Source organism: Lithobates pipiens, unplaced genomic scaffold (assembly GCF_037356315.1).
Source record: "Lithobates pipiens isolate NorthernLeopardFrog02 unplaced genomic scaffold, aLitPip1_a1.2 Scaffold_23, whole genome shotgun sequence".
Lineage (NCBI taxonomy): Eukaryota > Metazoa > Chordata > Amphibia > Anura > Ranidae > Lithobates > Lithobates pipiens.
The window spans coordinates 289,592,257-289,616,974 of record NW_027507785.1 but is presented as its reverse complement, the minus strand read 5'-3'; the positions used below and the strand labels follow the sequence as shown (position 1 = coordinate 289,616,974).

The following is a 24,718-nucleotide window of genomic DNA, read 5'->3' as shown; positions in this document are numbered from 1 at the left end:
GCTTCGCGCCCGCCCTATAGCCGAAATATGGCTGCAGAGCGGACAATAACTGCCGGGAGGCTGTTCCTGAACGGCCTCCTGTTTACTTCCGCAATGCGCGCTCCTGCGAGCGCGCATTGGGGAAGTTCTGTGCTGGACGTGTCCCTCGGACACAGCCAGTCACAGATCGCTGTAAACGGCCAATCACAGCGCGATCGGCGTGTCCAATGTGAGATGATCTCATATGTAAACATATGAGATCATCTCTCAGCGTCGCTCTCCCTCCTCACACAGACAGCGTGTGAAAAGGGAGAGATCAACGGCTGCAGCGGCCGTAGTGCCATCCTCCCCAGTGCAACCTGCCCCCAGTGCCACATAGTGCCATCTGTCGTCAGTGCCACAATGCCACTTATTAGTGCCATCGGTGCCACGTATTAGTGCCACCTGTCATTGTCCTGGTGCTCCAGGGCCTTCAAAAGTGTAATAGGTAGTCAACAAGTTAGATGTGTAATTTATGCTCCTAGAACACGTGATGGCGCTCCCTGCATGTTGGGCCTCTATGTGGCCAGGCTGTGAAAAAGTCCCACACATGTGGCATCGTAATACTCAGGAGGAGTAGCAGAATTTTTTGGGGTATACACATGCCACGTGAGAGAAATAACCTATTACAATGACAATTTTGTGAAAAAAAAAAAAAATCTTAATTTTGCAAAGAATTGTGGGAAAAAAAATGACAACATCAAAAAGCTCACCATGCCCCTTACTAAATACCTTGGAATGTCTACTTTCCAAAAAGGGGTAATTTGGGGGGTATTTGTACTTTCCTGACTTGTTCGGGTCACAAGAAGTGAGATAGGCCACCAGTACATCAGGTGTGATCAATTTTGTGCAATTCGCACCACAGCTTGTAGACTCTCTAACTTTCACAAAGACCAAATAATATCCACTAATTTGGGTTATTTTTACCAAAGATATGTAGCAGTATAAATTGTGGCCAAAATTTATGAAGAAAAATAAATTTGCATAATTCTGTCACAGAAACAAAGAAATATGCGTGTTTTTTTTCAAAATTTTCGGTCTTAAAAAATAAAAACCCCAGAGGTGATCAAATACCACCAAAAAAAAGCTCTATTTGTGGGGGGGGGGAGGACAAAAATTCATTTGGGTACAGGGTTGCATGACTGAGTAATTGTCATTCAAAGTGTGAGAGCACGGAAAGCTGAAAATTGGTCTGGGCAGGAGGGGTGTTTAAGTGCCCAGTAAGCAAGTGGTTAACCTCCAATTCACAGACTAGCTACACTCCTCGCAGTGACAAATCCACTCAAACTGGATAGTGAAAGACACTGTAAAAGTATGATCGTGATTAAAAAATAAAAAAAAATAAAAAAATAAAAAAATAAAAAGCAATGAAAAAGGTTCAGAACACACCAGATGGAGTCATGGTTGTCACAAAAGATAACAGAGCGGTGTGAAATTCTTGTATGGCAGTTTTGCCGACACTTGCTCTTAATTCAAAATTAAAAATTTATGGCTGCGCAACTTCCACACCGATATTAGGGGAAAATTTTACATCAACCACGGCTGTCCAGAGAATTACAAGACATGCGATCAATCAGTTTTGCTTTCCACATCCATAGGATGAGATCATCCGTGTACCACAAACATATCAAATAATGGAAAGGAAAACCCTTCTACTGGAAGAGACACGTCTAACTCACCCTCTCTCACTTAAGAGCTACAGTAATATGCTCCCCCATGACTTTCAGAATGCCCCCCCTTCATGAAATCAAGCAAATAAGTCTCACCCCTTCCGCTGCATTTTTATACGGGGCAACAAGTGCAGAAACTGACGACAAGAGACATGTCCTTTTATGAAGACTGCTATAGGTGTGTGTGAAACCAGGAACTTTATTGGAGAACAATTGTCTCTAAAGCCCCTTAAGATAAGAAGTCCATCAACTCACCAACATCCACCCAAAACGGAATAGTCTAAGTGCTATTAATGAACATAATAGGCCATACACAACAAATGAATCTAAAGATCTCCATCATATGTAGTCCAGGAACGGTCACATTACAGTCTAAATGGTTAGCACTAGGAGTTTGCAGAACGCAGAGATACTCACAGCGGCAGTGCAGGAGGAGAATGGCCGGCGCTGTCTGTCAGCTGACTGCTCTCTGCAAAGCTGTAAATGTCCACGGCTTTTAAGGAGGAAGAAATGGTGGTGTTGCTTGTATCTTGCTCATTGTTCACAGCAGCAGTCAGCTCATTACAAAGCTCAGACTCATCCTGTTTGTTCAGGGACTCCTCTTCCTCAGGACATGGAGGGGGGTTCCAAAAAAGACTGGCACCTGCAAGCAGAGACAGCACTGTTCAGCACTCCTCACTGAAACACATACAGATCAGCACTGAGTCATACTGTATATAGGTTTGATCTTATAGAAAGTAAATTATTAGAAGTAAACTCGCTACAGAACCTTAGGAGCCAGAGGGCCACCTGTTGATTGCAAGGAGGCTTAAAGAGAACCCATCATAATTAGCATTATGCAACAATCCACATTATAACTGTGTAGGAGTATAATAAACCTTTACTTTAATAATCAGAAGAACAGAGGTCACCTGGTGGTTGATGCAAAGTCAGCTATCCTACCCATCATTTCATTTCTTAGTTCTTATTTTTGGATAGACTAGAGATGGATTAGAACACCTGTCAGTTTTCATTACTGTGTCCCCGTTAAGGAGATTCCCCTTCTCTTTGTCCCGTTTACCATAATCATTGAAAGTAAAAGAAAATCCCAAATCTCGGGTTGTCCCCAGAAAAGTAATAGAGGGGAAATCTTGCAATGGGGACACTAGTTCTGATGACCTGGGGGTCCCATGAAATTTCCTTAATTTTCAGGTATTTCCTCTCACTTCCCATTTGTTTATGGGACAGGAAGTGAAGGGAAATCTCTGCAAAAGGGAAAAAAAAAAAGAACAATAAAAAAAAAAAAAACTATCCAAAATGAAAAAGAAAGTTTTGCCTAAAGTTCTACTTTAAAAAGGGGGAGATGAATAATGCCCGAGGTGTTTTCTAGTATTCCGGATCATGTAATCACTGACTGGCTGTCACATTGGTCATGTGATCAGAGACCTGTCCGACCGTCTCCTGAATGTAAACAGTGACAGCATGCTGCCTGTACACATACATGTGGCTCCCGCCTGTTAAAGCCTATTGCCATATTAATAAAAACAGTTTTAGCACTGTCAGATGAGGTTGGTAATTCTAAGTAGGTGATGACATTACAAGAAGTGCTCATATATCTCTCTGTCCATAGCGTTTGCTAAGGAGACTAAGAAACAAGATTATAGCAGTCATGCGACCACTACTATTTTTTTTAGACTCAATGAGATTTTTGTTTTATATATACACTTTTTTTTTATTGAAAGTGTGTAATATTAATATACATACACACTTTATACCTACTTTACTATATATATATATATATATATATATATATATATATATATATATATATATATATATATATATATATATATATATAATTCTCTTAACCTACCTTGTGATCAGTAAGCAAGGCAACCTTTTACCACAAGGGTATGGAAAACTTTTGTGGGGGGGGGTGAATTATGCGACTCCCGTGCATGTTAACGCATACACATTTTAAGACGGAACGCCACCCAAAAGGGGAAGGGGAGCAGGTACCAAGTTTTGACAGGTACCCAACCCCACTCAGATTGGTTAGAAAGCTGCCCACCCCCATCACAGAAGCATGGGGGACCAATTCGCGATGCGACCTGCACATACGCAGCCAGCTGTGAAACCAAAAGCCGCATAGTCAGCTGCCCTCAGTTGGGATGCTGGTACCAGGAAGCCAAAGGCTAGTAAAGAACCAGCCCAGGTGAGGAAAGCACTGAGTCCCTGTACAGGCAAGTGTCCTTTTATTAAAAGTCAGCAGCTACAGGATTTGTAGCTGTAGACTTTGTGTAAAAAAAAAAAAAAAAAAAAAAAAAGGTGAACAACCGATTTAACAGGGAGCTGCCTGAAATTATTGTCCTCCCAGACATGGATGATTATATAAAATTTCACAATATCAGTTCTGGCTCCCACACTATGTCTCCATCACCTATACATCTATAAATATCTGGGGTGGAAGAAAAACAAGATGAAGCAGTTACAGGAACAAGGCAGTCAGGTCTTTGCTATCACTTTATAAAATAACAAAAATGACCGTTGAAATCTAACCAACTGCTTTAAGAGATAATTCCCTTTCATCCTTATTTAGAAATGCACCGACTACTTACTTACACATTTGGCTTCCATAAGGAAATATATATGTATAGAAATTATTCAGGGAGATTAAATAAAAGCTATGCTGGCAAATCCCCAGTGCTGGAAACTGACAAGTAGTGACTTGGCTAAATGAAGATCCGGTCAGGTCACACAGCAGAAACATTATAGGCCAAGAAAAAAGTGACTATAGTGACATCTGGTGGCCATTTTGTACACCTCAGAACTAAACACATTTATATTTAAAAAAATATTTCACCGAAAACTAACTCATTTTTCTAAATTGATTAAAGAGGAATTTCATTCAAATTGGGGTTTACTAAAAGTCAGCAGTTACCAAATCTGTAGCTGCTGAGTTTTAACAGACACTTGCCTGTCCCAGGATCCAGTCATCTGCTCATCCGAGCCGTTCTTTCCATTAGTGTTGCCCCCAGCATCTCAACTGTGGGCACCGGGCTGCGACAGCTTGTAGACGGGTACCCGCCGTGCTGCATGAATGGCCCCAAAAGACTACAGGGAGGGAGAACGTCTGCTCAGATCGCCTAGGTGGTTGGAGCAGAAGTGGGAGCCGGTATCTGTCAAAACCAGGTCCTCGCCACCCCAAAAAGTGCCATTGCCTAAAGGAGGAGGGGATAAGGGGGAAGGAGGCTTTAAAAAAAAAAAAAAACGGAACTCTTTTGGGTAGAGCTCAGCTTTAAATTTGAAAAAAAAAAAAAAAAAAAAGTAAAAAAGTGGGAATGCTGGGTGGAAGTTGTGTAAAAAGCATAGCTTAACCCAATGACAAAAATGTAATATTGCAGTTTACCAGTACTTCAATGTGGTGGCTGCATTTGTTTTCCTTTTTCAGGCTTTTTTCTTTTACTAGTCTGGTGATCTTGCCAGCAGGGATGCACAGATGCCATAATTTTAAGATCGAGTATCGATACTTTTTAAAAAGGCTCTCACCGATACCAATTACCCATTTTTTTTCGTGCAGTGCGATTTAAGCCCATACAAAATGAATGGGCTCTAAAACGCACTGCAAAGAATCGCATGTGATTTTAACAAAAAAGCGGTGCGATTCCTGTCCGAATCACATGCTGTTTCCCGCACCGCTCCAGAGTGCAAATTTGGAAGGTGAACAAGTACAAATACTTGCCAATAGCGGCATCAGTGCAACCCTACCTGCCAATAACACTACCTTGTCCTAAGAACAAGTAGCAGCCGTTCTAGGCTGCTCTCCTGATTCAGACTACAGAACACCTGCTATTCTCATCACCATACCATAAAAGGGGATGGGGATCTAAGCTTAGAGGTGAATTAGGTAGGACTGATATTACGTATTTCAGTGCAAAGGTGGGAGTGGAAAGGAAATAAGCTCAATGAATGTCAGGCAGATTGACATGCATTATTCTGTACTGTGTTTACAAGAGGCAAGCCATGGGGAAATATGTTTGCCCAGACATGCACTTTAACGGAATACATCCCTGGCAATCCTAAACTCCAGAAAATCAGAAGTACTTGTCTGCATTTTCCAGGTCAGTAATATAGTTATGTGGGAAAATGAAAAGCATTTCTAGGAGCAGGGTGGATTGAATTTAAATCAGAATTTTTAAAGAGCAACTGTCATCTCTGTCCTGCAGCGGCTCCTCCTCTGACCCGCTGTTGAGTCACCGACAGTCCCATTCACTTTAAGGCTGGGTTCACACTGCTGCGGGGGGAGATCCGGATGTGATTCGCACCGCAAATCACATCCGATCTCCGTAGCGATGCGAGTTCAGCCATACAGATAGTATGGCTGAATTCGCATCGCTCCCGCAGCAAACTCGCACGGGACCCTTTTTTGGTCCGCAACAGAATCGGATCGCATGGGGGTTCACACCATGCGATCCGATTCCTGTGCGAGTCGGCAGATCGCACTGCGATATGCGGACGGATCTGGGGGTGTCATTAACATATCATTGACACTCCCAGCCGTCCGCATAGGGCAGTGTGAACTGCCGGCGGGAGTAATGCGATGCGGAAAAAAAAACGCGGATTCGCGGCGTTCCCGCATCGCAGCGGTGTGAACCCGGCCTAATGGGACGGCTGGTGAAGTGGCAGTGATACAACAAGAAGAGGAATGTGTCGACAGCAGGTGAGTGGATGCCCGCTAACAGGTGCTGCCATGGTGGATCTGAAAATGACAGGTGCTCTTATTCATGCTGTTAGTTAGAATCTTTAAATATTAGGAAAACTCAATTTTGTTTGCAATTTAGAATAAACTGACAGGTTAGTAAAACAGTGATATCAGAACTGATTCAATCATACAGTTTGTAGTGTACATAGATTTGCAAGATAATGGGATAAAGGAATATTCCTGAACTTTCTCAAGGTTACTGTGAAATTGAGTGAATGCATCAATGCAGTGCATGTTATCTCAGCTTGCAGAGCTTGGAATCATTGAATGAGTTTACCAAAAATGTAAATATTGCAGAATATACAGCCTCATGCTACATAACTAAGCTTCATGTCACGGTGAACTAAGATTATTAATGTACCTTAAAGAGGAAGTAAACCCTAATGGGTTTAGTTCCTCTTTCATTCCCTGCAAAGGTAAAGCATAATGGACTACTATGCATCGCATAGTAGTCCATTATGTGTCACTTACCTGACACAGGAGCCAACGAAGTCACCGCTGTCCCCTGTAGTCCAGAGCATCAATCTTCTTGTGGGTCTCGCCGCTCCGCCGCTGTCATTCGGCGAAGCAGTCACTCCCACGCATGCGCACGGGAGCCGCCACTCGCGGCATATCGCCGTTGGCCGCAGCGCGCTCAGTGCACCACTGTCTACGGCGCATGCGCCATAGACAGCGGTGCCGGTTTTTGGGCAAATATCTCCTAAACCGTGTAGGTTTAGGAGATATTTCTTGGACCTACAGGTAAGCCTTAACCACTTTCAGACCGGACCAATTTGCTGGTCAAAGACCAGACCACTTTTTGCGATTCGGCACTGCGTCGCTTTAACTGACAATTGCGCGGTCGTGCGACGTGGCTCCCAAACAAAATTAACGTCCTTTTTTCCCCACAAATAGAGCTTTCTTTTGGTGGTATTTGATCACCCCTGCGGTTTTTATTTTTTGCGCTATAAACAAAAATAGAGCGATAATTTTGAAAAAAAACGCATTATTTTTTACTTTTTGTAATAATAAATATCCCCCAAAAATATATAAAAAAAAAATTTTTTCCCTCAGTTTAGGCCGATACGTATTCTTCTACATATTTTTGGTAAAAAAAAAAAAAAAAAAAAAAAAAAAAAAAAAAAAAAAATCGCAATAAGCGATTATTGATTGGTTTGCGCAAAAGTTATAGCGTTTACAAAATAGGGATAGTTTTATAGCATTTTTATTAATAATTTTTTATTATTTTTTTTTTTTACTAGTAATGGCGGCGATCTGCGATTTTTATTGTGACTGCGACATTGTGGGGGACCCATCGGACATTTTTGACACATTTTTGGGACCATTGTCATTTATACAGTAATCACTGCTATATAAATGCAGTGATTCCTGTGTAAATGACACTGGCAGTGAAAGGGTTAACCAGTGGGTGGCAGTGTAGGGGTTAAGTGTTCCTAGGGGTGTGTTACTAACTGTGGGGGGGTTGGGCTGTCATTTAGTGTACACTGATCTCTGCTCCAATCACATGGAGCAGAGATCAGCGTCACTAGTTGCTAGGCAGAATGGGAAAATGTTTATACAGCATTTCCTCCATTCGGCCGCTCCGTGAGACGATCGCGGGGATGCCCGCGGCGATCGAGTCCGCGGGTCCCGTGACCGGACTCACGGGGGTCCCGACCAGCGCGGGAGCGCGCCACGCTCCCGATGGCACGGCGGCAACGAATATTGGACGTACATGTACGCCAATATGCCTGCCCGTGCCATTCTGTCGACGTACATCGTCGTGCGCTGGTCGGGAAGTGGTTAATCTAGGCTTACCTGTAGGTCAAAGTTGGTTGTAAGGGTTTACAACCACTTTAAATTGTTTTTTTTTTCCTATCTTTAGATTTTTACTCAAAAGGATATTAAAATAAAATGTGCTAAAAAAAAAAAAAATTAAAAAAAATATAACATTTCTTCTTTTTTTTTTTTAAATCAGCTATTTTTATCCACCCTGCCTAGCAGTGATGCACACCATAGCAATCACATTGGCGTTGCGCAGGCAGGGCGTTAAAAAAAAAAAAAAAAAAGTCCTGCAAGCAGCTTCTTTGCAGCGCTTTTGGAGCGGTGAATACACCTCTCCTAAAGCTCCCCTTCCCATTGAAATCAATGGAAAGCACCTCCAAAAGCCTGCAAAGCGCTTTTGGCAGCAGCCCTTTGTGGGTGCCTTTAACCCTTTATTTGGCCACTAGCAGGGGTTAAAAGAGCCCCGCTAGTGTTCGAAAAACGCTGGTTTTACAAGCGTTTTTCGGGCACTGCCAGTGTGAAAGGGCTCTTAAAACCCTTAAGACAGTCAGACACCATATTATTCTCATGCATGTTAAAGAGATCATAATACTTAATATTCATTTCCTAACATAGCACTTTATTAGCCTTCATCACCCCAGCCTACACATTCAGCACTAGGTGACACTTTGTGAACACATACTTTCATAAAAGAGGTGCAAACTTTATTAAAGCTGAAAAACCATTGTGGAAGGCGATGTCCCCAGTAGGCACCAGTAGAGGCTCCTGTCCTGACTGTGCCAAAAATGACAATGCCTTTTGGCTTGCTATTGATCCCCTGGGCTGCCCCTCCTATAATGTACAGCTTCAGCCCAGCATATCCTAATATTTTATATACACGGTCACTGACCATTAACACGGGCAAAAAGAGAAGAGGTTGCTACCTGTGCCGACAGCAATGCTCACACTGGTCTTCCGCACTGGTTCAGACCTCTCAGTCTCCGTGGCCACAGATTCTGCTGTTTTCTCGGATCGCGAAGGTCTGGAATCACCTCGAGCAGCCTGGGCTTCAAGCAACCGCTGGATCTGCAGGAAAACAAAAAAATTATATATACACACACACACAAGCTTTTTTTTTTTTTCCTAAAAAGGAAACATATGTAAAATATATGGATGCCTTACTGCTGACCTTTTAAAAATGATAGTTGCCTTGCTCTCGTGCCTCAGTACTTTTTTTTTTTTCATGACAATGAGTCAAAGGGCTAAAACCCACTGTATCAGCATATTTACGTAAAATAGGAGTAAACTCCCCTTTTGTTCTAACACCCTAGAGAATAAAATGGCGGTCATTACAATACTTTGTCACACTGTATTTGCGCAGCGGTCTTACAAGCGCACTTTTTTGGAAAAAAATTCACTTGTTTGAATAAAAAAATAAAAATAAAAAAATAAGACAACAGTAAAGTTAGCCCAATTTTTTTTTGTTATATTGTGAAAGATGATGTTACGCCAAGTAAATTGATACCCAACATGTCATGCTTCGTGGAATGGCAACAAACTTTTACTCTTAAAAATCTCCATAGGCGAGGTTTAAAAAAAAAAAAAATTCTACAGGTTGCATGTTTTGAGTTGGAGGAAGTCTAGGGCTAGAATTATTGCTCTCACTCTAACGATTGTGGCGATACCTCACATGGGTGGTTTCATTTTCATATGCGGACACTACTCACGTATGCGTTCTCTTCTGCGCACGAGCTCGTCAGGAATGAGCGCTTTAAAACTTTTTTTTTTATTATTATTTTACATGGATTTTATTTTTTCACAGTTATAAAAAAAAAAAAAATTATTGGGTCACTTTTATTCCTATTACAAGGAATGCAAACATCCCTTGTAATAGAAAAAAAACCATGACAGGTCCTCTTAAATATGAGATCTGAGGTCAAAAAGTCCTCGGAGCTCTTATTTGGACTTCCGACCTGCTATAGTATGGAGATGAGTGTTGGCCATCTTCCCCTCACTCATCTCCATACCCAGCCACGGACAGGTCCCGATCGCCTCCGCCGACGGTTCCAGTAAGCAGCGGAGAGCGACTGGACCCTCTACCGCCGCCAACTGATCTCGTGGCGAATCCACTGGCTCAAAAGATGGATACCATCTTTAAACTGCCGACGTATATGTACAGAAATTAAAATTTTTACAAAAGATAAAATATTAACAAATCTGAAAGACAGAAAAGACATTCAAATAATAAAAACACACTTTTTGACTAGCAATGCATGCAATAGATCAACGTGTTTCAACTCCCGTAGAGTCTTCCTCAGGGGATAAATAGCACGATGAAGCACTACAATGTAAACAGATATATTTTAGAACAATACATGACAAAAAAAAAAATAATATACCAAAACATTTAGTCTTTGTACCATCATATAGCAGATTCTTTATAAAAGTACTTGGTTGGAATAAGCAAACTTGTTTTGGCCAGTCTAACAGCTAGCGTTAAATAAATGCATAGGATGCAAATAAGGCAAAGAGGCTACAAGAAAAAGAACCAATATGGTACTTTGCATGAAGGATTTGTCTTCATACTTGTGTAAGTTATAATACACAAAGTCCTTAGTGTTCTTTAATTTATGAATGTTCAATTGCTTGCTTCTATTTTTTTTATGTTTTTCTTGTAGCCCGTTTGCCTTTTTTGCATCCTTTGCATTTAATTGAATGCTCACTGTGAAACTAACATGCTTATTCCAACCAAATCATTTATTTACAAATCTGTGCTTTATGATGGCACAAGAACTTTGTAATTGTTTTGGTATTTTTGACTGTCAAGTATTGTTGTAAAATACATCTATATTTACATTGTAGTGCTTCATTATGCCATTTATCCCCTGAAGAGGACTCAACAGGAGTTGAAACGCGTTAGGATCTTTTGCATGCATTTCTAGTCAAAAAACTGCATGGCTGTTTATTTTGAATGTCTGTCTTTCTCCATCATAGTGAGAAAGACTGGTTTATAAGTAAGCCTGTGATTATCTATATACGCACACAACCCTGCTCAGCAGCACTACCTCCTTAACACCCAACTTGCTAAGGAGGAACCTGGGTGAAGGAGAAGCTGACAGCACTGGCAGGTGGACTCTCAGAAGAGGTGGCAAGGGACCTTTCTGTGCAAAAATTGTTGTGCAGAGTAGGTAAACATGACCTCTATTATTGGTACGGTAATTATACTGGGGTGCGTGTGTGTGTAGATTTCAAAAAACAAACCATGTTATTCAACATAAATATTCTGATAATTCTTATCCGCGTGTGTGAATCCACATTTAGTAGGTATATGAATGCTATTCAACATTCATATTCTGCCTACCAGTCATGATTACGTTGCACAAGCACGGTTTGCACTGATCAAGAATTTGTATGTTCATGGATACACACACACACGGGTAAGAATTATCAGAATATGAATATTGAAAAACAGTTTTCTGAAATTATTATATATGTATACACGCACCAATACGGCCTGTTGTAAGAATTGATCACAGCAAGACCATTTATACTAACAGCGCAGCATCAACACTGTTTGAAAAGGACATTATATACAATGCAGACCTGATAGTTCTACATTGTATGCCAAGGGACCGCCCACAACTCAAAGCATTGGAGAAGAGGAAAGTGGTGCAAGCAGGGACTATGGTAAAGCAATAGAGCCTCTTACACTACATTCCCCCCTAACAGTTAACGAGCATTTAACCCTTCAGGTAATGAAGCCAGGATAAGGAATGACAATCCCAGTACTTGGTCCATAAAAAAATAAATAAAAAAGGGGGGAGGAAGAAAAAGCGCACACACACACACACACACACACACACACACACACACACACACACACACACACCTTTCCCTTTCAGCACTACCAGCAATGCCAGAGGTTCTCTGGAGCACACAGGTGTTTCCCCCTTCCTAACCGGACGTCAGCACAGCTGAAACCTACTGCCTGAGAAGCCTGGTGTGATCTCAAATCGCTCCCTGTGACAGAGGAAAATACCCCAAGGAACGCCTGGCCAATTTTTACTAAAAGGTATTGAAGAGCTGCTCCTAGGGATATGCCTGGCATCTACAGACTTACAAAGGCTTCATTCGTTATTTGAAGTGATTTTAGTATTGATGTAATTTAGGAGCTGCTATGATGCAATGCCCTACAAAGTGCTACCCTGTGAGATTTCTGCAGTGTCACAAAAGTGACGGCTCTGCGATTTCTGGATCTGCTTTGGCTACAACAAAGATGGCAGTGTCGAGCAACAGATTTATGTGAAGTCACTTAGGTGAATATCTACCGCTGCAGGCAAAAATGGGTATGGCAATTACATGAATACTCTTTTGGGGGGGAGGGGTGTTACGAAAAATCGGGTGCAGCTCTGCATAGAAATCAATCAGCTTCCAGGTTTAATTGTCAAAGCTTAATTGAACAAGCTGAAGTGAGAAGCCGATTGGCTACCATGAACAGCTGCCCCAGATTGTGAGTTCATCGGTTTTAGCAAAATCAACCTCAGTGTCTCTCGAATGACGACATGTGACAGACATAGCATTGGTCTCTATGACAGCACTTTCCAAAAACCAACCTCTGCACAGCTCACCAGGTTAAGGTTTCACTATTTAGTAATTAAAGAGGAAGTAAACCCTTCCAAACAACTTGGACCTATAGGTAAGCCTAGATTAAGGCTTACCTGTAGGTCCAAGCAATATCTCCTAAACCTATATGGTTTAGGAGATATTTGCCCGAAAATGGGCACCGCTGTCTACGGCGCATGCGCCGTAGACAGCGGCGCGCAGGCGCACTAAATGCGGCAAATCCAAGAATGGATTTGCCAAATTTGTCGACTCCCGTCCGCATGCGCGGGAGTGACGTCATCGCGGCTTCGCCGTATGACAGCGGCGGAGCTGCGAGGCGCGACTCCCGTGCGCATGCGCGGGAGTGACGTCATCGCGGTTGCGCCGCTGTGATTCGTCGGAGCTGCGAGACGCCACAAGCAACATGGATGCGGCGGACTACAGGGGACAGCGGCGACTTCGCTGGCTCCTGTGTCAGGTAAGTGACACATAATGAGCTACTATGCGATGCATAGTAGTCCATTATGCTTTACCTTTGCAGGGAAAAAAAGAGGAAGTAAACCCATCAGGGTTTACTTCCTCTTTAATATCAATTTTACTGGAAGGCATTATGTTGAATTTATTGTGCATGTAGCAGTCTAATCTACTACATGCAGATTACAAGGATTTACCAGCACACGCACGTGCACACACACACACACCTGAGTTTGCAGAAGTTTCAGTTGCTTGTCTTGCTCTGCTAATAGCTGGTAGGCCTCTGCAGACAATCCCAACATGCCGCTAGGTCCGGGAACTGAAGGAGGTGCCATACCCATGCATGAGTTTGAACTGCAAGAATTTACAGGCAAAGAGTCTCTTCTGCTAGGAGAGTTGGCACCGTCTGCTGGAGTGGCACAACCCACCGTTCGGCCACAGTTCATTAACAGAGGGCTGCAACAAGCATTCGGACATGGCATGTTCTGATAAAATGGCATGACATTTCCAGGAGGTTCAGATGGGCTCTCCAGGCCCCGATGACTGATGCGACTCACAGCTGGCCAGGAAGTAGGTGAATGGCACGGAACAGGACTAATGCCAACACAACCGCTGCAGATATTGGTTTGATGGCGACAAGTAGCAAAATTCTGTGATGGCTTTTGGGCTTCAGAAAGTGGCTTTGTCTGAAGGGGGAAGGTTGCATTGTGGTTGGGAGAGTGAGGCAAGGATGACCTTCTCGAATAAGGTGAAGATGTCAGTGGTGGTTGCTCTTGACAAGGTCCACTGATGCCACATCTTATGTCAAGTTCAGATGAGCCTTTGACTTTGTGTACAGACGTGTCTGGGGATGAACCAGTTTGAGGCGTGGAAAGAGAGGAGGAAGAAGTGGAGGATGCTGTGGAGTTTCTTCTAGCCTGGCCATTGCTGTGGAAATGTGTTTTGTCAGTTGTAGAGGACTTCCCCCTGGACAGTCTTGCAGTTGTGGGTTTGGAAGCTTTGAAAGGAACAGGCACAGGTTTTGGTATTGATTCCTTCCTATATAAATCATTATGGGGATAAGAAGTAGTAACAAACTGGTTGTCTGCAACGTTTGGTGTTGAGGAGAAAGGAGGATTCTTTTTATTGCCGATCTCTGAAGGTTTTGGTTCTACAACACTTCCGAATACCAAAGAGAGTTCAGGTACAGATGGGTGGATTCTAGTCGCCTGTATTGAAAAGATTAAAAATGTTTTAATATTTCACCATTCTGGCCAGCCAAAAATAAGTTAAAGGACCAGTTCACATATTGTAACATGTTACACCCATTTTCAGGGTGGAGCAAGTAACATGCTACGAACGGACTGGCCCCCGCTCCCCCCCCTCCAGCTTCCTCAATTTGACAGATGGTGGGGGGGCCCCCCCCCCCCTTCTTCACCCTCTCCCCACCCCCCGCCCATTTTTTTAAATTAATTTCAAAGCGGCCGAGCAGGGCTTCCGCCACCTGGCCGAATCACTCACCTTTGCGGTTCTCGGCTTGAAAGTTTCAATGAACTACAACAGTGCTGTGGTAGGCCATTCGCACTTCCTTTCCGATTGTATCTGCATGCTTGTATGGGACATACATGCACACAGATACACTGACAAATCTGCAGAGGGCCTACATGCCACCAGCCATCTGCTGATTGCTGGTGCAATGGTTTAGAGGCTCCAGAAACAACAAAAAAATAAATAAAATTAAAAAAATGCGCACACGCACACACACAAATGTGCATTTATTATTTTTTGTTAAAGTCTATTACACAAAAATACAAAATAGTTTACGCAACAATTTTAAAAGACTCAAATACAGAAGAGGTTTCAAATAAAGATGACAGTGAAGAAAATGCTCTACAAGTAAAAATCTGTTTTCTAGTAACTCTGAAATTAAACAGATAACTGGTGTTTATGTCCCACAAAGATTGCAGCCACCCTTAATAAGTTGCCTCTTGTCATTCAGACATTTCAACAGACTTCAGTGAACAGTGTCACCTAGTGGTCAAGGAAATCACAGAAAGCTTATAGAAAAAGAAAAAATCAAAAAAACTCAAAAAAAGAAAAAAAAAAAAAAAAAAAGTTATGCCCCCACTATATGGGCAGACAGGAATGAACAGCGGAGAGAGACAGTATATTGCTGCAGCTAGGCAGACAGGTGGCTGCAGACAGCTGCAGGCACTCCGCCTGTACAAAACAATGACCGGTGCTGAAGCGGTCCATAAGCTGTCTGCATTGATCTGTGCATTCAGCTGCTACCTGCACTTAAGAACAAATGCCCAACTCTGGATGCACACATATGCACCCAAGGACAAGTATCTGTCGTTAACTCTGGTAACCGTTCGATGTGTAAATACATACGAAGAACAGTAGACAGCTTCAGCTCCAGTCAGTCTGCTATTTCCTTTGTACAGGCAGATCGGCCACAGTTGTCGGCTCAGCTGCAGCAATATAGTAGGCCGTCTCTTGCCACTGTCCATTGGCGAAGGAGGCCTTAGGGCAACCTCCACTAAATGATTCTGCCACTGGCGACATAATGTCTAGGTAAAGGAAGGACTCCTCCTAATGGTTGCTGGCCTGGAATGCTTCAAATTTTTCACTGCAAAAAAGCAGCAAGCGTTACTTCACAGGAAAAGGAAAATAGTCGACCCCATTGCTAGCGAGTTGTCGCCAGTGGCAGGATTGTTCGCCTATCAAGCCTCTAATATGCCAAAATAGTTTATAAATATTGTTTACTTATGTGAGCTTAACATGTATTTTCCTTGTCAATCAATCTGGCATGAAATCTGTTGGATTGAGAAATAAACTGGTATATCCTGAATAATGTTGTGTTTAAAATTGGCAAAGATGTCAAAGTATTTCCTAACTATGGGGTTGATTTACTAAAGGTAAAAACAAACAAACAGTCTGTGCGCTGCAAGTGCAGTTGCTCTAGATCTGAGGGGAACATGCAAGGAAAATAAACTGCATTTTTGCTTGCACATGATTGGATGATAGAAATCAGCAGAGCTTCCCCTCAGATCTAGAGCAAGTGCACAGTATATTTGACTTTAGTAAATCAACCTCTAAGTCACTGTTAACCACTTTCCGACCACTGCACACACATATAAATTGGTAGAATGGCATAGGCAGGCAAATGGGCATACCTGGAAATCCCCTTGAATTTGCCACCGTCTGCGCACGTTCGCTAGCGGCCCGCGGCGAGGAAAGGCAGAGCGGGAGATGCACTATTTTGGGACCATTGTCTTTATACAGCAATCAGAGCTACAAATGGCCACTGATTACTGTATAAAATGACACTGGCAGGGAAGGGGTTAAACAATAGGGGGTGATCAGGGGGATAAGTGTGTCCTAGGGAGTGATTCTAACTCTTGAGGGAGATGGGCTCACAACAATATGACCGAGATCACTGCTCCCGATGAGAGGGAGCAGTAAATCCCTTTCATGTTGCTAGGCAGAACAGGGAAATGCCTTGTTTACATATGCATCTCCCCGTTCTGCCTCTCCTCACCGCAATCGCTGGCTGCCCGTGAACATGGAGTTTGCGGAACCCTTGGGCATTCGCCCGCTAGGCGAGGATTTCAAAAGGCCTGCTCGTGGCATTCTGCCAACGTAAATCGGCGTTAAACAATTTTTTCCCCAAAAAAACATTATTCAATACTTGAAAAGCCGCCGCACAAAAATGTGGCATAAAAAGATTGCAATAATTGTCATTTTATTCTCTAGCGTTTCAGGAAAAAAAAAAAATGTATATACATACATATACACACACACACACACACACACAATAATATTCTAGCAAAAAAAAAAAAACACCACACACAAAACTGATCTAAACTTGTAAATAAAAAGTGCCAAAGGCCTGGGGGTCATGTTTTATAATTTACCTGCTGAAATGAAGGATGAGGGTGAGGCGAAGGCCTAGGAGAGAAATCCTCATCTTCTACTCCAGAATCATGGTCACTTACTGATAACTTAGGGGGAGATGCATGCTGTTTATTTCTGGAAGAGAATATCAAGTAACTATAAAAATTTTTGGAACACTATAAACAGTACCAGCATCAAAACACATTTTGCAATGCCATATTAAGAAATGGAAGCCATGTTGTTGTGAATTCATGAAGAAATACATTTAATATTCACTGGCAGAGATGAGAGATTTCAGTAGGCCTAGAAAAAGGTGGATGAACTATAGTGTTGATATATTGAACTATGACCTCTTGGAGAACTTTAAAGTAAAGGACCTCACAGGTTTTTCCAAATGTTAAAGGGATTAGCTATCTTTTAAAGTTCTACAAGCCTGTATTGAGACAATGTGTTGCCTGAACAAAAGGGATGTTTGGTCACAAACACCAGAAAAAAAACTCTTATCTAGCTCCTTGAATGGACAAGGAAGGCCATGCAAATATATATATATATGGCAAGGTTTGGGCCATAGATATACATTGATATGCATATATATCACCATTTTATGCAAGTGATTATTCAAAATTATGTTAAGGTATTTTATATTATACTATCATTCCTGAACACTCGAGATATATTCGTTAGAACATATATAAACAACGAACGCATATTATAGAAATAAAAATATTACTTAAAGAGATAAAACACCAAACACATGTGAGACACCTGGTGGTTGAAGGTGCTATTACCTTAAAATCACAAGACTACTGGGAAAGGTGATCATTAAGTCTGTCTGCCAATAGGAAAGGGACACATACCCTCTGGGCAGAACTTAGTATAATTTTATGATCTATTTGTTTAAGAGGATATTTAAGAAACTAGAAAGATGCCATGAGGAAGGAGAGAGCTTGGGGGAGAGCTGAGTGATACTCGGGGGGGGGGGGGGGGGGGGAGGGGGGGGGGGGACACCTGAAGACTCCCAGACAAACTGACACTCATGCACCATGCATGAATACACATTTTTACATTCATGAAGATCCCTGCTCCTTGGAACTCGGAGGTCACACAAAGTAATTCCTCTGTAAGAGAATCTAGGTTGAAAGCCACGGCAGCCATCTTAAAATTCCTGGCAACCAACAATCCACACTAGTAGCCAATCAGAATGGGTAAATATACCATATTGAGAAATATATGTTGATCATCTCTTCTATGTTCTCTTAAATATTGTTTTTTTTTTTTTTTAATATTCGATTATTGAAAATCTTTCTCCCGAATCAATAACCGCCTTTTAGATTTTTCTCTAAATTCAATTTTTCATTATAAATTTCTTTTTGCATAGATGCCAATTTTATTGACAAATGTCTAATTTATTTCACATTGTTAACCACTTACTTACCTGCAGTATAGTAACGGTGGGACGTGTGAAATACAGACATTCTGTTTAATTGTCAATTATCAAAAGGTTATTGATTCTACCGAGAAGTGATAATGGTGATGATTAAGTCCAAAGTACGACACTCCCATTTTGTGGATGTTTCCATTAAATTGTCAAATGATCCAGTAATGCAATCTGTATGTTAATTTCATGTAAATATTCATTTTCTGTCAACCAATAAATGTAACTATTTTGTATGATCACTTGTCTCCGTGAATACGTTTCACATGTATAGACTGTCATATAGATTGATTCTGTATCTTAAAAATATTGATTCTGTATCTTAAAAATATCTTCGTTAAAAATTACTTAATAAATATTGTGCGGGAAAATGTCCTTAAAAAGCACAACATTGTGTATGTACTGAAGGAAACTTACACAGCTTCAGAAACGGTCTTGGAAACTTCATTAAGCAGATATGCTTCTGAATTCTGACTCTCAGTAGTGAGCTCAAATGACAAGGGTGACTGTTTAGAAGATTCCACATTCTGAAATAAACACAAGCTTCAGAAATACTGCACAATAACAGATTACAAGAAGGAAGATGATGGCAGTAAAAACTCACTTTGAAAAGATGTAGAGATTCTTCACAGGTCAGCAACTGGTAGCCAAGAGGATCGTGGCCAATGCATGGAACACACTCATAGAACTCAGGCTCCTTGTGGGTCAGTGAATAGAGAACGATGAGGAAACTGCCAGACTCTGACAGCACCCTGGAAAGACAGGTAGCCATTGGGAGTTATTTTTCCACGTTATAAATTCCTCTCCATATTAAAACGAAAGCAAGAAACTGATCATCTGCATAAAACAAATCCTTCAAGTTTGCCTGTGCTTCTGCTTGTTGAATTATAGACCTAGAACAAATATGCAGCAAGTCCTCCTGACAGCCCCTATGTCACTACTGTGATCTACAGCGACTATGGGTTGGTGGCAGGATCCACAGCAGACAGTGATGGACAAGATACTTGACACATCAGAGGTGTCATATTAATAGCACAGAGCTTTGCAAGAGAGTACAATTTCAACCATCTGGCTGGGTAAGAGTAAGGTCCCTTTCACAAAGGCGCCTGAGCATTGCAGATTCTGGTGGTGGTGGTTCAGGTGGAAACTGACTGTCTGTTTTCATCCGATCCTATGGACAGGTGGAAAATGGGACCGCCATCCGTCTGGCTATTGCGGCCAAGATCGGGTCGGATGGCAGCAAGTCTCAAGGGACGTGTCCACTGACATCCACCACTCCATAGGAGGAGACTGCAAGGTCCATTCAGATCCACCTGAAAAACGGACAGGTGGACCTGTTAGGAAAACCCGTGTGAAAGCATCCAAAAGCTGCTTCTTTAATGGAGTAATCCTCTTCTAATTTTTTTTTTTTTACCTCAACAAGGTTTCTTTAAGAAATAGTCCTGACAGGTTTTAACCAATGGAAGCAGGAATAATTCTATGGAAACATATCCAAGTCTGCTTGAGTTGCAGGATAAAAGGTTCCAAGTACTTAGAGGAGCTGCAGTCCAATTTTAAAAATTTTAAAGCAGCTACAAAAACTGCAGCTGCTGACTTTTAATAAAACAGATACCTCACTTGTCCCAGGATCCAGTGCTGTGCTCACCTTAGCTCTTTGTTCCACCAGTCTTAGGTCCCTGGTGGCGACAGGTTAACTGTGGGCATCTGGCTGTGACAGTTTGTGGCTTCACAACTGTGTGCCCATTGTGAATGGTCCCTGCAGTCATCTGGGACCTGTCCCAGAGGACTGCAGGGAGGGAGGAGAACTTCAGCTCAGATTACCTAAGCAATATGAGCGGAAGTGGGAACGAGTGCCCATCAAAACCAGGTACTTGCTCTCCCCCCAATAAAAGTGCCATTTGATCCCCTTTTGGGCAACACTCGACTTCAAGTTTTATGCCCCTGTATTTCTCCTGCTTATGGTTAGGTACACAGCCTAAGATGATGCCTGGAATAATGCGATTAGTGAAATAAGTAAGCTGTGCATACTTGAACAAGAGAATCCCCCCCCCCCCCCCCCACGTCCTGCGAGTTCTATTTTAATATTATGGATTATAGCGAGACGTGTCACTGGGAGGGTGCATAGAAACCAGACAGATACGTAGCAGGCTAGGAAGTTTAACGTAGAGCTCTCCCCGGGGTAGATGGGTTTTTAAGTTGCGTCAGTGACACTAAAGGTATATCTTGACTTTACACCTTACATCATCTAAGGGCCTGTGCCGATAGGCTTTTTGTACATTTTGCACTTCTATACAAGTATATGGCAGTGCAAAACCTACCTAAAGCAGTTCAAATGCTAGCCTTTCATTGAATTCTGAATCATCTCGGAAGCATCTCTAAGATGCCATTGACACAAGCCCTAATATGCTTTAAACGGGTCCTACTAATCTGGATTATTCCAAAAGCAACATTGAATAAAATTGCTTCTTTATCATTTTAATTTTAGAAAAAAAACTAAATAAAAATAACAAAACCACAATTTGGGTATCCGGGGGCATTCACATCTCTTGCTCTTAAAGCTGAATTCCAGTGAATCTCATATATCTCATTTTAAACTTACATTGGGACACTCAGACTAGTACAATGCTTTTTGGGCTTGCTTCAAGATCAAACCAATTTAAAAAAAAAGGGGTTGTAAAGACATTATTATTTTTTTTTTTTTTTTAAGTAACAAACATGTTATACTTCCCTCCACTGTTCAGTTCATTTTGCACAGAGTGGCCCTGAACCTGGTCTTCTGGGGTCCCTCAGAGGCTGTCTCAGCTCCTCCCAGCAAGAACTAACCACCTTCATGCGAGCTCTCACGCATGGTGGTTAGTTCTTGCGGATGCGCTTCCGTGATACGGCCGGCGGCTATAGCCGGTCACTATCGCTTGGCCCCACCCCCCCACGTCATTGGATGTGATTGACAGTAGCGCGAGCAAATAGCTGCAATGCTTTCAATCCATCCACTCTAGCCAATCAACGGCCAGGCTGAGCAGCAAAGAGGACAATGGGGGCGAGCACAGGTGAACGGGCTCAGGTATGCAAGGGGGGGGGGGGTGAAAAAAAACGTGAACCTTTACAACCCCTTTAAAGGTGAGCTATGCCACCTTGCACCTAGTCAAAGCTTACCTCCAACGCCTGAACTTTCTGGAAAGCTGAAGTTCCCTGGTACTGTTTATATATTATTATACAACTCCTTATCTCTTTTGCATATAAAAAAAGCCTATTTTCATAGTGGATTTTTTCTGAGGAAGCAACAAGACAGGTGGGCACATGGTACAAGACAGTTTGCATGTCTCTTGCCAAAAGACTCTTCCTTCTTTCTTTTAGTAATTGCTTTGCTGCCTGTGGTACATAATTCTACTTTCTGTAAAATGATCAGACTGGAGACTGGTGGTGAAACATTGTAATTGCAACACACAGGAGTTACATTATCAGTGGCTGCCCAATGTTAAAAAAAAAAAAAAAAAAAAAAAAAAAAAAAATAGAACACGCCAGACAAAGTGCGAGAGTGAGCATGTATCTACCTGCCCTGGGAGGAGAGCATGCCTGGAATAATGTGATTAGTGAAATAAGTTGTTCAAGTATGCACAAGAGAATCCCCTCCCCAGCTGTCCTGCGAGTTCTATTTTAAATAAAAAGTATTGCTTTATTACATGACCATTACATTTTAAAATTACATAATGCCAGCACAATTCCTTCCTCAGCCATAAATTAAAATATAACAAGGCTGTCATCGTATTTGATGAATGGGGAGGAAATAATGTGGGAAGTGTGTGAAAATTTTTTTTAATTATACAGCCGTGGCCAAAAGTTTTGAAAATGACACAAATATTACATTTTTCACAAAGTCTGCAGCCTCAGTTTTTATGACGGCAAACTGCATATACTCCAGAATGTTATGAAGAGTAATCAGATGAATTGCAATGCCCCTCTTTGCCATAAAAAATAAAAATTTAGTTAATCCCATAAAAAAAAAAAAAAAAAAAAAAACACATCTCCACTGCATTTGTGAGGAAGGCTTCAGGGGACCCAAAAGTCCAGCAAGCTCAAGGACCGTCTCCTACAGTGGATTTAGCTGCAGGATTGAGGCACCACCACTGCGGACCTTGCTCAGGAATGGCAGCAGGCAGGTGCGAGTACATCCGCACATACAGTGAGAAGACATTTGAAGGATGGCCTGGTGTCAAGAAGGGCGGCAAAGAAGCCACTTCTCTCCAGGAAAAGCATCAGAGACAGACTGATATACTTACTGCAAAAGGTACAAGGATTGGACTGCTGAGGACTGGGGTAAAGTAATTTTCTCTGATGAATCCCCTTTCCGATTGGGGCATGCGGAAAAAACCTTGTCCGGATAAGAAAAAGGTGAACGCTACCATCAGTCCTGTGTCATGTCAACAGTTAAGTATCCCGAGACCATTCATGTGTGGACTCACTCACAATTTTGCCTAAAAACTAGAGCTGCACGATTCTGGCCAAAATGAGAATCACAATTTTTTTGCTTAGAATAAAAAGCACGATTCGCTCACGATACTCGACATAAAATATTTCACATTATACAAAAAATGGGCTAACTTTACTGGTGAAGTTGCTTAGAGGCTGCTCTCCTCTATGGGGGGGGGGGGGGGGGGGGAGAATCAGATGACAACGGACCGTAGGGTCCGTCGTCACCCGATCCGACAACGGATGGAAAAAGTAGATTTTTCCTCCGTCACACTTTTTCGGATATGAGCGGGTCAGATATCAGCGGACATGTCACTGATGACATCCGACGGTATGGTCTATGGAGCGTCCGTTCAGGTCCGCCTAAAAAAAAAAAAAAAAAAAAAAAAAAAAAAAAAAACCCTGACAGACGGACTTGAATGGACAGTCCATGTGAAAAAGGCCTTTGTGTGCAAGTGAAAAAAGTTTAACCACTTAAACACCAAGTCTATTCCATTGACAAATTGTTACAATGTTTATACTCAAGTTCATCTGATAAAGAAGGTTTTGATTCTTGGCAGACTGCCCGGTTTTTCTCTTCCTTTCTTTTGAAGGCTGTGGCTTCAGAAGAGCAGAGAGGATTCTTTGCATAGAAAGAATTGTGAAACACTTTAGTCAAGATCACGATAACGATTCTCGATGATTGTGCAGCTCTACTAAAAACACAACCATGAATAAAAGAATGGTACAAAAACATCCTCCAAAACTTCTCCCAAACCATCCAAGAACAGTTTGGTGTGGAACAATGCCTTTCCCAGCATGATGGAGCACCTTCCATAAGGCAAAAGTGATGAGTGGCTTGAGGTACAATATATCTAAATTTTTGGCCCATAGGCAGAATTCTCCACTAGCCTTAATCCCATTGATTACTTGGTCAAGCCTCGAGAGGCAGGTGAATAAAATAAATAAATAAATAAATACAAAAAAAAAGCACAAATCCTGACAAACTCCAAGCATTATTTAGGAATGGGCTGCCATCAGTCAGGATGTGGCCCAGAAGTTGATTGACAGCAAGCCAGGGCGAATTGCAGGGGTCTTGAAAAGAAGGGTCAACAAAACACTGCAGATATTGACTCTTTGCATAAACTTCATGTCATGGTCAATAAAAGCCTTTGACACTAATGAAATGCTTGTAATTATAGTTCAGTATACCATAGTACTGTAACATCTAACAAAAAAGGATTGAAAAACATTGAAGTAGCAGACTTCGTGAAAATTAATATTTGTGTCTCTGAAAACTTTTGGCCATGGCTGGCTGCACACACACACACACACACACACACACACAATACAAGTCATACTTAGCAATAGAGAAAATGTTGTTTGCAGATTAGAGTGGATTCCATCAGCTACTGGACAACAGATTGTTTAGACAATCCATAATACACCCAAATAACGTGAAAATGTTCCTATGAGACGTATACATACACCTCCATTGCATATATGTAGGGCTGCAACTAACGATTATTTTCATAATCGATTAGTTGGCCGATTATGGTTTCGATTAATCGCTTAATAGCCTTAAAAAAATAAAAATAAAATAAAGTGGGTCAAATTGACGTTCATTTTCAACCACAGTGACAGGAAAATTTAGAAATAGAAAACTTCTCGGTCAAAGGAATTTGCAGACAGTGTATGTGGTTTTTGTTC

The 24,718-nt window shown here is 41.8% G+C and overlaps 1 protein-coding gene across 1 annotated transcript in view; it reads right to left on the bottom strand.

Moving 5' to 3' along the window:
• STIL (STIL centriolar assembly protein) overlaps nt 1–24,718 on the bottom strand; it is a 64,645-nt gene that overhangs the window by 13,352 nt on the left and 26,575 nt on the right. Inside the window, exons 9-14 of the mRNA XM_077450291.1 lie at nt 19,167–19,314; nt 18,980–19,089; nt 17,148–17,262; nt 13,476–14,456; nt 9,117–9,258; nt 2,106–2,331 (exon numbers count right to left, since the gene is read on the bottom strand). Of these exons, the coding sequence (XP_077306417.1) occupies nt 2,106–2,331; nt 9,117–9,258; nt 13,476–14,456; nt 17,148–17,262; nt 18,980–19,089; nt 19,167–19,314 (1,722 nt within the window). The remainder of the gene's footprint in view (nt 1–2,105; nt 2,332–9,116; nt 9,259–13,475; nt 14,457–17,147; nt 17,263–18,979; nt 19,090–19,166; nt 19,315–24,718) is intronic.